The 16037-nt window shown below is 41.7% G+C and overlaps 1 protein-coding gene across 3 annotated transcripts in view; it reads left to right on the top strand.

Moving 5' to 3' along the window:
- Positions 1 to 16037, top strand: part of ttc28 (tetratricopeptide repeat domain 28) — a 945172-nt gene that overhangs the window by 626696 nt on the left and 302439 nt on the right. For all 3 annotated transcript variants that reach the window (XM_072248021.1, XM_072248020.1, XM_072248022.1), the window contains one exon: positions 3006 to 3513. In XM_072248021.1, the coding sequence (XP_072104122.1) occupies positions 3006 to 3513 (508 nt within the window). The remainder of the gene's footprint in view (positions 1 to 3005; positions 3514 to 16037) is intronic.

Below are 16037 nucleotides of genomic sequence, written 5' to 3'. Positions count from 1 at the left end.
TCTACCCTTTGATCTGTTTGGCAAAGGTGACCCTACCAAGACCCAAAGCATAAAGCCTGACTCCAGCCAACATAGTTCTCTGGGTGAATGAGGCACACAAACCCCCAAACCACAAGGTTGTGGTCCTCTTGGAGGTTGGGATCTAAATGATGCTGTATAAATGTAGTTTTTAAAATGTCTTGTTTTGTTTTTTTGGCGATACAATTGCTAAACGAGTTTTCATTCCATACAACACCTAATACCCAATTTTTTCTTACATATTTCTATTTAGTCATTGCCTAGTCACTGGTGCAGCTAAGCCTCGAAGCTCTCCTGACTTTGGACATCTTAGATGCTGGTCCCTGTTAGATTTGCTAGTTATCAACAGATGGTATAGGCATGGAAGGGTTCATCTGTCAGTGATATCATTTTCCTCTTTCATCCAATATGATCTGTAACTGTATTCCCAAAATTGCCAGCATTGTAGTGCTTAGTGTTCTTTGCATTAATGATTTTCAAAGAGGCAGCTATGTTTTGAACGTTAAGGGTAGGAAATACCTTGCTATTGGGAGAACTTTAATAGCAAAGGTTCCATGCAATACTATTAGATTCGATTATTATATTATAAGGACACACAGTCCTCTTTTATTGTCATTTAGTAATGCATGCATTAAGAAATGATACAATGTTCCTCCAGAATGATATCACAGAAACATAAGACTAACCAAGACTGAAAAACTGAAAAAAAACACATAATTATATAGTTACAACAGTGCAAAGCAATACCATAATTTGATAAAGAACAGACCATGGGCACAGTAAAAAAAAAAGTCTCAAAGTCTCTGGAAAGTCCCATCATCTCACGCAGACGGTAGAAGGAAGAAAAACTCTCCCTTCCATGAGCTTCCAGCGCCGCAAACTTGACGATGCAGCACCCTGGAAGCACCCGACCACAGTCCGACTCTTGAGTCAGTCCGAAAACTTTGAGCCTCCGACCAGCCCTCCGACACCGAGCACCAAGCACCACCTCTGCCGAGCGCTTCGACCCCGGCCCCGGCAACAGGCAGTAGGCAAAGCCGAGGATTTGGGGCCTTCACCTCCGGAGATTCTCGATCACACAGTAGCAGCGGCAGCGAAGCAGGCATTTCAGAAGTTTCTCCAGATGTTCCTCCGTGCTTCTCACGCCTGTCTCCATCAAATCAGGATTGTGCACGGTACCTACTTACAAATACGATATCATTTCGGAGCGGCCACGCGCACTGCGTCACGCCACCATCTTCTCCTCCCCTCCTTAGCAAGATATTCATCTTTCCAATGGAATTTTTCTTTAGATCATGGAAGCCCTTAAATTTTGGCATTGCTCACAGCACTTAGCTGTTATCCAAAATAATTCTGTTACTTTGGCAAATATTTTGTAGCATAATTAACTTGTTCAGGAGATTAACATAAAGCTACAAAACTTCTGGACAGGCTGCTGATCTCCTGAATCCTGAGACACATGACAAACTGGAGTGACACACACAAAATGCCGGAGGAGCTCAGCATCTATGGAGAGACCTAAAGAGTCGATGCTTCAGGCCAAGACCCTTCTTCATGGATACCTGTAACAAACCCATGGGTACTGCTGTCTGTACTATTGCCCAAGGACCATTTAGAGATGGTAGCCCTTGCAGTCTGATCCATGAAATCCTGATTCTCACATTTCTTACTTGCTTGTTCTGTTTGAATTTGGAATTTGATCTTATTAGTTCATAATATGGTGATGTTTTGTGACTTCAAAACATTAAACTAATGGAAAGGAATCCACGGGAGTCAAGCTTTGAGCTTACTTTAAGCAAAGAGCGCGTGTATCATGTAGTAGCGTGATGATATATGGAAATTACATGTTTATATATATATAAAGCCCATAATGAATTATTCAAACAAACAAGAATGCTTAATCAAACAACATACAGTATATATATGTGCAAGATTACTCAAAATATTATCGAAATATTAAATACAGAACAAATATTTTAAACTTGATCAAGGTCGGTCAGATTTTGGAGCTAGATGTCTATGAATTAATGTAAACATTCACTCAAAATTAAAAACAGACTTTGTGCATTGCCAAGCTTACCTAGGAGGTTAGAACAGCTGTTGCAGTTGCGATAGGAAATGTGATTCCTAGATGTAAAACACTGTTCTTGGATCCCTAGCTTTAACTTTTTTCCAGAAGTGTGTTTGTTACATTTGCATGTCTCCTGGTGCTTTGCATAATTCCTAGCAGATGCTGATATGTAGATATTAAGTAAATAATTTTGTGTGTGTGTGTGTGTGTGTGTGAATGTATATACACATATACACATGCAGTACTGTGCAAAAGTCTAAGGCACGTATATATATATAGCTAGACTTTTGCACGGTACTGTATTTGTCAACGTGGAGGAGAGAGCGAGTTTGTAAATCTGACGGGAGCGAAGGCTGTTGTGAATGGTGAGGGTGCAGCCCTGCAGGAGGGATATGGGACAGGTGGCAGAGAAGGAGTGCCAGGGGCTGGGGGAGAGATGGTGCAGACACCAAGCAAGGTCATTTGATTCCGAACAATTGGGTTATTGATCATTACAGAATGTTTCTCTGGTGTATCCCTCTCCCTGTCCTCTCCCTGTCCCCTCCCTGTCCTCTCCCTTTCCCTTTTCCCAACCATGATTCCCCTCTCCCTGCCCCCTTCCCACTCTCAGTCCACAATAGAGACCCATATCAGAATCAGATTTATCATCACTTACATATGTCATGCAATTTTTTTCTTTTGCGGCAGCGTCAATTGAAATCTCATTTAACCTCAAGCCCCACATACCAGGAAATGAAAGATTTTATAGCAGTCTCTCTCAAAATATCTATTTGAAAGAGATTGATCTCATATAGATTTCTCAAACGATCTGTGCACCAGACAGCCTAATTGCTGATATGTATCAGTTGTTTATGGTACACAATATGAAGTTACTTTTGTTGTGCCTTTGAATAAAGTTTTATTTTCTACATTGCAGGCAGCCTCTTCAGCATTGAGCAGCCTGGGTCATGTCTACACGGCCATTGGAGACTACCCAAATGCACTGGCCAGTCACAAGCAGTGTGTTCTTCTAGCTAAACAATCCAAAGACGAACTCTCAGAAGCCAGAGAACTAGGCAATATGGGAGCTGTTTACATAGCAATGGGCGACTTTGAAAATGCAGTAGAGTGCCATGAGCAGCATCTCAGAATTGCGAAGGAATTGGGCAACAAGCGAGAGGAAGCACGGGCCTACAGCAACCTCGGCAGCGCCTATCATTACAGGAGAAACTTTGACAAAGCAATGTCCTACCACAACCACGTGCTGGAGCTAGCACAGGAGTTAGGCGAGAAGGCCATCGAGATGAGAGCGTATGCGGGGTTGGGGCACGCAGCTCGCTGCATGCAGGATTTGGAGAGAGCGAAGCAGTATCACGAACAGCAGCTGAGCATCGCAGAGAACCAGAAGGACCGTGCGGCAGAGGGACGAGCTTCCTCCAACCTCGGTAAGAAAGAACCTCTTCAAGGGTGTCAAGATATCGCTGCATTTTGCTAACTGAGTTAGGAATGAGCAAAAACCAGATTTCAAGTGGTGTTTTAATTGTATCTGCATGTTTCATACACTTCTGGAAATCAAAGCAATGTAGTAAGATTTTGTTAAAACAAGTTCTATAATGATGAACTGAGTGTTTTAAGAGTTTAAGAATTGCACACAGGTGTAGACCTCAAGAGAGTCTGCAGCTCCTAGGAATCCGAGAGCAACACACACAATATGCTGGAGGAACTCAGCAGGTCAGGTGTCAGGGAAATGAATTATTGATGTTTCAGGCTGAGACCAAGGGTCTCAACCCAAAATGTCAACTGTTCCGTCCTGAAGAAAAGGCTCAGTCTAAAACATCAATGGGTCATTTCCCTCAGATACTGCCTGACTGACTGGGTTTCTCAGTGATTTGTGTGTGTTGACCAATGGCATTTGACAGGATTCAGTGTTGAGACTCTTACTGTTTGCCATGTGCTTGATAGATCTGGATATAAAATATGTGATTGGTGCATTTGCAGACCGTATGAAAATTGGTGGTGGTGTCAAGGGGAGAACAGTCATGGGTTTCAGAGCAGTATTAATTTATGCAGCAAATGGCAGATGGAAATTAATTCCAGTAAGTACAAGGCAATGCATTTTGGAAAACCTATTAATGATAAGTCATACACTGTGAATGACAGGGCCCTAAGGGTGTATTGAGGAATGGAATGATCCTGGCATATGTCTATATATCCCAAATCCCTACAAAAGGCAGTGCAGGTAGATAGGGTGGTCCTTTTATTTCTTCAATACTGATTTTTCAATAATAGCAATTTCCTTAAGGTCCTTATGTATTAAGGATGTATTGCCTGCTGGAGCAGCACACACACACAATGCTGGAGGGACTCAGCAGTTCAGGCAGCATCTATGGAAATGTATAAACAGTCGATGTTTTGGGCTGAGAAGGAAGGGGGAAAACACCCAAATAAAAAGGTGGGGTGAGGGGAAGGAGTCTAGCTGGAAGGTGATGTGCAGGTGGGTGGGCAAGGCCAAGGGCTGGAGAAGAAGGAATCTGATAGGATACGAGAGTGGGCCACGGGAGAAAGGGAAGGAAGAGGAGACCCAGGGGGAAGTAATAGGCAGGTGAGAAGAGGTAAAAGATCAGAGTGGGAATGGAGGAACGGGGGAATGCTTTACTGCAAGGAGAAATCGGCACACTTGCCACCAGGTAGGAGGCCACCCAGACGGAAAACGAGGTGTTGTCTGCTGTTACGTCTGGGAGATTTTTCTATCTTTTTTTCATGTGCTCCTTTCTCCTCTATAACTGTCAAAAGAGCTATTCAATAAAAAAAAAGAAAATTCCATAAGAATTCAAACTTAAAGATATTCTGCAGCTCTCTGAATTTTGGAATAGCAGAATGGTGATTACACAAGACAGACATCGAGTTCTTTAGCACATTAATAACAAAAATGATGAAATGCTGGGAAGAGGCAGAACCTGTGGAGAGAAAAGCGATAATATTTCAGGTTGATGCTTTGCTTCACCGCTTGCTGGCAATGTGATCTATTTTCCCCATGCAATACTCCTTCATTAGATGCATGTATGATGTGTCATTGATGTAAGCACAGTTTTGTTACCTGAGGAATTCTGGAGTGGAGGATTGGATAATGTTACTTACGCCATCTGGAGGTGTCTTCCAGTTTCAGACAAAATGTCTTCACCAGCGTGATTGATACCAGGCCACCCATTACTAACCATCTTCCTCATTCTGTCAATGTTTTTCAATAGTTCACAGGAAACTCCTTCTGAAGTTTAATGCACAGAATGGATATTTACATGCAAGAAGCTCCCACAAACAACAGGAAGAATAAATGAACAGATGTGTTGTGCCAGTTTAAGTATAAAGGTTGTACAATACACCTCAAAAACTGCGAGGCTGTGCCCTTTGGTCCTAGCGTCCACTAATATTGAAAACGTCCTCTCAACATCTACTCTATCTGGGCCTTTCAATATTCAATAGGTTTCAATTAGAGCCCCTCCCCACCCCTGTTCCAATAAACTTCAGCTGAGAAGTGTCTTGGAATATTTTGTAACCTCTTGGCACATACAAATTTATCCTCTGCTACAGCAGCCATTTATGACAATCATAACGTTAATCAATATGATATTGAAGCCATTAGTGAAACTTGGTTTGCAGGAGGGGCAGGACTGGCAGCTCAATATTTCAGGGTCCCATTGCTTTCGAAGCGACGGGTGGTGGGGGGAATAAAAGGAGGAGGGTTGTCAGCGAAAATGTCACAGCAGTGGTCAGTCAGGAGATACTGGAGAACTTGTCGAGTGAGACATTATGAATGGAATTGAGTAATAAGAAAGGTACAACCACATTAACAGGGCTATATTACAGACCACCCAACATTTCGAGGGATTTAGAGGAACAAATCTCTTGAGATATCACAGACTATTGGAAGAAACACAAGGTTGTTCTAAAAGGTGATATTAACTCTGACAGGGACTCTTATACTCCAAAAGGACTGGATGGGAAAGACTTGGTGAAATGTGTTTAAGAAAGTTTCCTTAATCAGTATGTAGAAGTCGTAATGAGAGAGTGTGCAATACTTGATCTGGTATTAAGGAATGAGACAGGGAAGGTGACAGAAGTTTGTGTGGGAGAACACTTGGCATCTAATGATCACAATGCCATTAGTTTCAAAGTAACTATGCAAAAAGATAGGTCTAGACTGCAGTTTGAGATTCTAAATTGGAAAAAGGCCAGTTTTGAGGTTATCAGAAAGGATGTGGCACGTGTGGATTGGGACAGGCTGTTTTCTGGCAAAAGTGTCCTTGAGTAAGTGGGAGGCCTTCAAAGGTGAAATTTTGAAATTACAAAGCTTGTATGTGCCTGTCAGGACAAAAGTTATAGAGAACAGGTGTAGGGGACCTTGGTTTTCAGGAGATATTTAGGCCTTGGTTAAGAAAAAAGAAGGAGGTGCACAACAGGCATAGGCAGGCAGGAGCAAATGTGGTGCTTATGGAGTGTAAGAAATGCAAGAGAACATTTAAGGAAGAAATCAAGAAGGCTAAAAGAAGGCTTGAGTTTGCACTAGCAGAAAAAGTGAAGGGGAATCTTAAGGGATTCTACAGATATATTAAGAGCTGAAGGATTGCAAGGGACAAAATTGATCCTCTGGAAGGTCCATATGTGGAGCCAAATCAGATGGGGCAGATAATAAATGAATTTTTTTGCATCTGTACTTACTCTGGAGATGGACACAGAGTCTATAGAAGTGAGGCAAAGCATCATCAACTTCATGGACCCAAGTCAGATTACAGAAGAGGAAGTGTTTGCTGTCCTGATGCAAAATATGCTGGATAATCCTCCCCCCCCCACCCCCCAGGACCTGACAGGGTGTCCCTTGGACCCTAAAGGAGGCAAGTGTAGAAATTGCCAGGTCCCTAACAGAGAAAGTTATATCATCCTCGGCAACAGGTGAGGCACTAGAGGATTGGAGGATGGCAAATGTTCTGCTGTTTATAAAAGGCTCTTAAATAAACCAGGAAATTATAGGCCAGTAAACCTGACATCAGTAGTGGAAAGGTTATTGGAATGTATTGTAAGGGACCAGATATATAAGTATTTGGTTAGACATGGACTAATAAAGGATAGTCATTGTGGCTTTGTGTGTGAGAGGTCATGTCCAACCAAGCTTATGGAGTTTTTTGAGGAAGTTACCAGGAAAGCTGATGAAGGCAAGGCAGTGGATGTTGTCAACCTGGACTTTAGCAAGGCATTTGACAGGGTCCTGCATGGAAGCTTTGTCAAGAAGGTTCAGTCGCTTTGCATTCAAGATGAGGGAATAGATTGGATTTGACATTGGCTTTGTGGGGGAAGCCAAAAAGTGGTAGTAGATTGTCACAATATTTTGCTTTTCCTAAGCCTCTTATCAAATTTTAGTTGAAAGCTTATCTAAAAAGCGGCACAACTGACAATGCTTCTCGTCATCCAAGATTACCTCTATATATAAATTAGGATGAATTTGTGACTTTGTGATTCAAAGGCTACCACTGAACTTAGACTAATAACTAATATAGAAAAAACACAAGTTTGTATTATCTATCTGTTATAGTAAACTGTCCCAACTAATGCATCAGCAATCACCTCCATACTATAAATTTACTAAATCTACTGAAAGATATATACTGGAGAGGTCAAAGGAGGTGTAAAAACCTATCAGCTTTTTGAACTTTTTACTTGCTTAATGAATTTGAAAGCAATCCCTTAACCTTGGGACCTTCTGCGTTTCCCCTAGCTCGTTCTTAGGTTATATTGGTTGTTAAGGTGCATTTCACTGTATGTTTTGATGTTCATGTGATAAATAAATGAATTTGAAGTATAGTACAAATATAAGATATGTTATTTGGCTGCAAGGAATATCGAGAGTATGTAGGACAATTTTGAAGTAAAGATGTGTACAATTTCAGTGCAAGGTAGGTGAGGATCCAGGAAGCTGAAGAAATACTAGTGTTAGTAAAATATCCTTACAGTCTAAGTGTGAGTGTCTGGTCTTTACTGTGGCTACTGTTGGTTAGAGTTAACTCACTGTTGCCCGTTGAGCTGCCAGAAGTTTATGTCTCGAGCAAATACTCTGGGTGGGGCACAAGGACGAATGCTGCCCTACTCTGTGCTGATCAAGTTTCTCTTTCATGGATTTTAAGAAAAGTCACCAGAAGAATGAAACCTAGTGGAGTACAAAGGTTAAACAGCGAAAACTTGTTTCCATAATTTTGTTGAATAGTAATTATACTGACTGAGACTCTTTATTGTTAAGAGAGGAAAGATAAGGGGCAAAAAAAAAGTTTTTTTCATCTGGACATATTGAGATATGGAATATTACTGAGGCATGTAAAAGATACAAAAATAGAATTGCAAAGCTCTTTTAAGTAGGAATACTGATTTAGAGCTGGAGAGGGTAATAGAATCAGAGCAGACAATCACGTTGGTAGAATTGGTATTAACACCGTTCCGTTAAAACCAAATTGTAGCAACTAATGATTTCCACCATGTAATTGTCACAAATACACAGGAAGAAAAACCCACACTCCTTGGATAGGATAGTTATCTCAGTGGATGCAGTAACACTGCTTTGTTCTGGAACCTGTATAGGTAAATAAATTTCTGTGTGTTATAGATTGTCCAGATTCTTATTTTCATAGCCCACCAATGCAGACTGTGAGTCCTTTTTAATAGAAGGACATATAAAACTTAAGAAATTAGACCAGATTGTGTTTTATTAACCAAATACCCCTGCAATATTGTTGGCATAGAAATTTCTGTGTTCGCATTTGACTGGGGTGTTAGATTCCTGATAGGAGACTGACACTGAGTTCTTGGTGATGGGGAATAATACTGGCTGTGGCTGTTGCTGTTGTGGGGAAACACAGTAGATCCAGATATGGTGACTTTGCGGGGAGGACGAATGAGAGCGGCACTGGGGGAAGGGTAAGCTAACAACTGGGGAAAGGATTGGAGTTAGGAAGTCTTGTGGTGTGTTTTGGGGATTCCCGGTGGGAGGGGTCAGTACCAGCAGCATATTGTGAGGATCCCATGATCAGGTTAAGGTATCATTCTAGTGTGTTTCAGTGTTCTGGAGAGCTGGGAAAAAGGTGTTGTGGGGAATTATTTTAGAGCAGGGAATGGTGTATTGTATTTACTTCTATTTAGAGATACAGAGTGGAACATGCTTTACCGGCCCAACCTAGCAACCCATCTACTTAACACTAGCCCAATCAGAGGAGAAGTTACAATGACCAGTTAACCTACTAACTGGTACGTCTTTGGACTGTGGCAAGAAACCAAGCATGCAGGTACCTCATTGGTTTACCATACTTTCCCCCCATTGTGGCAATGTGTGATAAGGATCATGTTGCCCTGGTGCATACCAACAACATGACATGTCCTGGATAATGTGGTCCATGTTCCCGTGCGTTGTTCTAAGCTTTCATGGAGAAAAACAAACCAAACTGACTGAAGTGCTTTTTGGTAAGTTGGCGTTTTTCTTGAAGGATTTGGACTGAAGCTGTTGCCCTGGGCTTGTGGTCACACTCTATCTGGAACACTAAATCACTTCACACGTAGTCCCAGGAAAAATAAAATGCACTGCGCCACACTTTCACCAGAATGAGGCTGAGATGTAAGGATTGTATTATCGGACTATATATTTTGGCTGGTTTTTCCCTTGAGTTCAGAAAGTAAAGGTTAGATCTGGTTGAGGTGTTTAAAATGAAGAAGAAATTTGATACAGTTGAGAAACTTTCATTTGCTGGGAAATCTAGAACAAAAGGGTATAATCTTAAAATTAGAGCTAGCCCGTTTAGAAAGTGCATTTGATAAAAAGGTTAATAGAAATTTTGAATTCCAATTGTTGAAAGACTCAGAAATCTGGGTAAATTGAAGTGCTCAAGTCTCAGATTGACATGTTTTTGTGAGGTGAAAGAAAGGAACACGGGGTCAGTAATGGAGTTTGGTATAAATGGGGGAATTACAGTTCCTAAGACTGCTATTGATTTTTCTTCGATAAGAACATCAGGTAATGTAGGACAAAAGTGCAGGTCAGTCATTATCTCATTAAATGATGGAACTGGTTCCTGGGAGACTAAATATTTCATTTTTTTGTTCCTGTTCCCAGCATTTTTATTCCTTTCAAAGGCATCAGAGAAAAATGTTGAAGTTTGTAACTTACATTGTTCTGAATTTTAACATGAGCCAAGTTCCCATTTCTTCACCTAGAGAATATTTGCTGCATTGATTTTTTCATTGGAGTGAGAGGAGCTTACAATAGAATGTCTGAACATGCTCTGTGAATGGCAATCTTGTTGGTTGTGCAGAATTTCAGAAAATGCTCACACGTGCACATGCTGAGAGTAGTTACCACAGTTGTTCTAGGTTAAAGTGTTGTATGTTTCGAACAGAGTAAAAGTGTGACTCAAGCATCTCAGAAAGATTAAGGCTTGTGATTGAATTCCATGCACTGCAGCCATCAGGTGTTTAATGATTTGAAACATCTCATGCAGCTGTTGTCAATGGCAGCGGAGGTTAGGAGATTGCATTGAGGTCTACCTATGGGTTTGTGTTGTCAACTGCAGCAAATCTTAGGCCACTCCATTGAGGTTTACCTATGGGGTTTATGTTGTCAACGGCAGCAGACATTAGGAGACTCTGTGAAGGTCTACCTATGAGTTTGTGTTGTCAACTGCAGTGGAGGTTAGGACACTCCATGGAGGTCTACCTATGAGTTTGTGTTGTCAACTGCAGTGGAGGTTAGGAGATTCCACTGCGGTCTGCCTATGAGTTTGTGTTGTCAACTGCAGCAGATGTTCGGAGACTCCATGGAGGTCTACTTATGAGTTTGTGTTGTCAGCTGCAGCAGATGTTCGGAGACTCCATGGAGGTCTACTTATGAGTTTGTGTTGTCAGCTGCAGTGGAGGTTAGGAGATTCCACTGAGGTCTGCCTGTGAGTTTGTGTTGTCAACTGCAGCAGACATTAGGAGACTCCATGGAGGTCTACTTGTGGGGTTTGTATTGTCAATTGCAGTGGAGATTAGGAGACTCCATGGAGGTCTACCTATGGGGTTTGTGTTGTCAACTGCAGCAGAGGTTAGGAGACTCCATGAACGGTCTGTCTATGGAGTTTGTGTTGTCAAATGCAGTGGAGGTTAGGAGATTCCATGGAGGTCTACCTGTGGGGTTTATGTTGTCAACGGCAGCAGACATTAGGAGATTCCGCTGAGGTCCACCTATGGGGCTTGTGTTGTCAACTGCAATAGAGGTAGGAGACTCCATTAAGGTCTACCTATGGGGCTTGTGTTGGTTTAAAGGGTTATGAATAACAGAGGAGATAAGGGATGTCAGTAATGGGAATATCAGCTACTTTAAGCTGTTGAAGTGTCTGATTCTAGGGTCAGAATGCAAGGATGTCCCTTTAGAACAGAGATGAGGAGGAATTTCTTTAGCCAGAAGGTGGTAAATCTTTGGAAATCACTGGGACAGATGGCTGTGGGGGCCATTCATTGGGTATATTTAAAATAGATGTTGATAGGTTTTTGATTAGTGAGGGTGTCAAAGGTTTCAGGGAGAAGGCAGGTCAACGGTATTGAGAGGAATGATAAATTGGCCCTAATGAAGTGGCAGAGCCGACTCGAATGGGCAGGAATAGCCTAATTCTGCACCTAGATCTTATGGTTTTATGATGTGAGCATTGTGCAGTACAGGCCAAGCCGAGTACTGATTGATGTAGCTGTAGCTCAACCACACAAGCATTAGGAAATTGCAACAAAGGGTGTCTTTTCATTCTATACAGCAACCAATTTCTAAACAAGATAACCACAGAAAAAAGACCCACATTGACTGATCAACTGTATTGATCTTGTCCTAAAATTACTTTATTCAGCAACCTTTTAGCCAATCGAATAAAAGGGAGTGTTTTTAGGGTTAGGGTTAGACCACTTCGTCAAGCAGAGCTTTCCGTTGGTCAAACATTTTAATTCCAATTTCCGTTCCTGTTCCGACATGTAGGTCAATGGCCGCCTCTTGTGCCAAGATGAGGCCACCCTCAGGGTGGAGGAGCAGCACCTTATATTCTGTCTGGGTGGTCTCTAACCTGTTGGCATGAATATTGATTTCTCCTTCCAGTAAAAAGAATTTTCCCTCCCCCTCCCCTTTTTATCCCCACTCTGGCCCCCCTACCTCTTCTCACCTGCCTATCACCTTCTTCTGGGTCTTCTCCTCTTGCCCTTTCTCCTATGGTTCACTCTCCTCTCCCATCAGATTCCTTCCTGTTCAGCCCTTTAGCTTTCCAACCCACCTGGCTTCACCTATCACCCTCTAACTATCTTTCTTCCTCTCTCCCCCACATTTTTATTCTGGTGTTTTCCCCCTTCCTCTTCAGGCCTGAAGAAGGGTCTTGGCCTGAAACATCGACTATTTATTCATTTCCATATATGCTGCCTGACCTGTTGAGTTTCTCTAGCATTTTGTGTGTTAAGTCTTCATACATTTTGCTCCCTGGATCCTGATGCATTTTTTTATTCAATATCCTTTATTGTATGGTTCAAAGTACATTTATTATCAAAGTACATAGATGTCACCATATACAATCCTGAGATTCACTCTCTGGCAGGCAATCACAGTAAATACAAGAAAAGCAATAGATTCAATAAAAGACCATTCCCAACAGATGGACAAAAACCAATGTGCAAAAATAAACAACAAACTACAAATAGAAAATGAAAGAGAAAAAAAGAAATAGTAATAATAAATAAGCAATAGACATCGAGAACATGAGGCGAAAAGTCTTTGAAAGTGACTCATCTGAGAGTGAAGCCTTTTTGTCACCTATGTCACTTGGTTTTTATTTTGCAGGGGGTGATAGCATTCAAGCCCTGTCACTGCTGTTGAGCATCATTCACTGATTCAAGTTTGGCCTGGAATTGCCAATTCATGCATGAGATGGCTTTCTGGAAATTGTACCTGCATCTTTTGTATTTATCTTGGTCGCCAGACCTCAGTGCCACTAATCTGGCCCTTGGGAGACTGTGGAACTCATGGTTCATCTGAGGCTTCTGACTAGGGAAGACTGTGAATGATTCTGTGGGAACACACTTGTCTACGGCTGTTTTAATAAAGTCCATGACAACCGTGGTGTATTGGTTCAGATCCTTTGATGAGTCCTTGAACACAACCCAGTCTACTGACTTGAAGCAGTCCTGTAGCCACTCCTGTGGCTAGCTGTTTGTTGTCCTTATCTCTGGTGCCTTGCTTTTTAGCCTCTGCCTGTATGCAGGTTGGTGGAGGACAGCCAAGTGATCAGATTTCCCAAAATGCGGTCTAGGCATGGAATGGTAGGCATTCCTAATTGTAGTGTAATAGTGGTTGAGTGTATTGGGACTCCTGGTGCTGCGGGTGATACGTTGATGATAATTGGGCAGAAATTTCTTTCAACAAGCCTCATTGAAGTCCTTGACTATAATTTGAAAAACGTCAGGGTAGGCTCTTTGTTGTTTGGTAGTCATGGTGTTCAAAATATCGAGTGCTTGCCTAACATCTGTTATTGGTGGTATGTAAATAGCTGTCAGGATCCTGGAGAACTCTCTTGGTAAGTAGAATGGTCGGCACTTAATCAGAAGATGTTCTCGGTCAGGGGAACAAGAGCATGACAAGACCACTGTGTCTGAGCACCACTAAGAGGTTGTCATGAAACACGGACCTTTTGCCTTTCCAAATCAGCAGTCTGGTCCATCCTTGTGTATTGAGATACTCTTGGGTCTTACCAATTTATCTGGCATGTCTGGAGTGAGCCATATGTCCATGAAACACAAAACACAGCAGTTTCTTATTTCTCACCGATACAGCAATCTTGCCCTGAGGTCCTCAATCTTGTTCTCCAGCAATTGTACATTTGCTAACAAGATGCTGGGTAGAGGAACTTTCATTCCTCTGGGTTTCAGTCTGGCTTGGAGTCCACCCCTCATCCCTCTCTTCCAGCCATGGCAATGTAGCTTCATACATTGTAGTGCTGTACCTGCATACTTGAGAGTTAGAAGTCCTTCAGAAGACAGTGAAATCACAAGTTCTTTAAGACGGTTCAAAAAAATATTGCGTAAATGGAAATTCTATTTGTATCTGCTTCAAAATCAGTATTTATAAACATATAGTAAACACAAGGCCTTCTGCAGATGCTGGAAATCCAGAGCAACACACAGAAAATTGCTGGAGGAATTCAGGAGTTCAGGCAGCATCTATGGAAAGCAATAAAGAGCCGACATTTTGGGCTGAAGTCCTTTATCAGAACAACATGTAAATTGTTAAGAGACAATTTATAAACCGCTTACGAGTTAGTTTTATAATATGAATCGAAAAGCAACTCACCAGAACATATATCAATCATAAATTACCCGGATCCTGTGAAAGCATCTTAAAAACAATTTTTCCAGTCCTGATGAAGGTTCTCGGCCCGAAGCATCAACCGTCTACTCTTTCACATAGATGCTGCCTGACCTGCTGAGTTCCTCCAGCGCTCTGTGTGTGTTGTCTTGGAATTACAGCATCTGCAGACTTTCTTGCGTTTAAAAACAATTAATCCGGAATGAGTGATTAGAAAAACCCCTTTAGTAAAACAAAGGACCAAAAGAATAGCTTGATATTTTTTCGATATCCTAGAATGATGGTGACATGGCATCTGATAAGATTCCAAATGAATAAGCATGCAAACACTGAAGTCATATTATTACATTTAGAATTTTTTGTAGGTTGCAACTGCATGATAAATATTTTTGTCTTCGGGGCCCATTCCCAATGTGAAAATCTTGACAGTTGATTTTTCTGTCTGTGCAATCTAACATATTGGAGTGGAATTATTTTGCTCGTGGCTTAGATTTATTACCACTGCATGATCAGTCTTATTGCCCAGTGGGGCATTTTTAACATTTTACTTTTTCATTGTGCTCCTGATGTGCTATTTTCTGCCCTGCAGCCACAGAATTATGATTATTTTTTGATTTTCTGGATACCTGTCGCACATGTGTGGCTCTCAGCTCAGTGATTTGTGTACTTGACAGTTGTTCGGTGTGTAGCTACTGGATAATGTAGAATGCGCACTCTTGTAATTCGCTGGCTGCAACACTGATGTTACTAAGCAGATATTCCAGTGTTGAAGACCATTTGGATAGATGGAGAGAGAGAGTGGGGAAGGGGGATGGAGGAAGGGAGAGGGGCAAGGTGGAGGGAGGGAGTGAGACGGAGAGAGGGGAAGGAGGGCAGGAGGGAGGTAGAGGAGATGAGGGAGGGAGGAAGGGAGGGAGGGAGAGGGGCAGGAGAGAGGGAGGGTGAAGGAGAGAGAGAGAGAAAAGGAGAAACAATAGATTATTTGTTTCAACAGGCTGCAGAAAAAGGAGAGACACAGAAAAGGGATATCAGACCTCCAGTGTCAATATCAAAATAAGGTGATAGACTGGATTATTATGCATATCCTGTAGTGTACTGAGGGAAATAGGCAAGTCATTTTGAGAAATCAGTAGTTAGAAGACACATTTTGATGCAGATAGTTAAGGTACTACACATTTCTGCAGCTTGAAAGGAAGGGGTCCATTTCCACTAGGGAAGTTTGCTTATAAAACAGTGCTTATTCTGTGCTGTTAAAGATATACTGGTAAAACACAATAATAATAAGTAGAATTATTGTGCACATCTCCCAGAAGTCATATATTTCCAATATTAATTTTTCAAATGTTTCAGATCAGATCAATTTAAACCGATATTGTAATGGTCTGTTTCCAGAACCCGGTATACAAGAAGAGATAACTGAGTCTGAATGCTGGTGCCTTACAGCGAGCCCTCATTACCTGTATCTGCTGACAAAGGAAAACATACCTCTGAAAGAGCAGCCACAGCAGATCCCAATTGCATCCCTGAGATCTGTAAATGTCTGACTTGCTATTATACTGCATCGCTTTTCAG

The sequence above is a fragment of the Mobula birostris genome, chromosome 31 (assembly GCF_030028105.1).
Source record: "Mobula birostris isolate sMobBir1 chromosome 31, sMobBir1.hap1, whole genome shotgun sequence".
NCBI classification, from domain to species: Eukaryota; Metazoa; Chordata; class Chondrichthyes; order Myliobatiformes; family Myliobatidae; genus Mobula; species Mobula birostris.
Note: the sequence above shows the minus strand (reverse complement) of the source record. Positions and strands in the feature narration are given on the sequence as shown.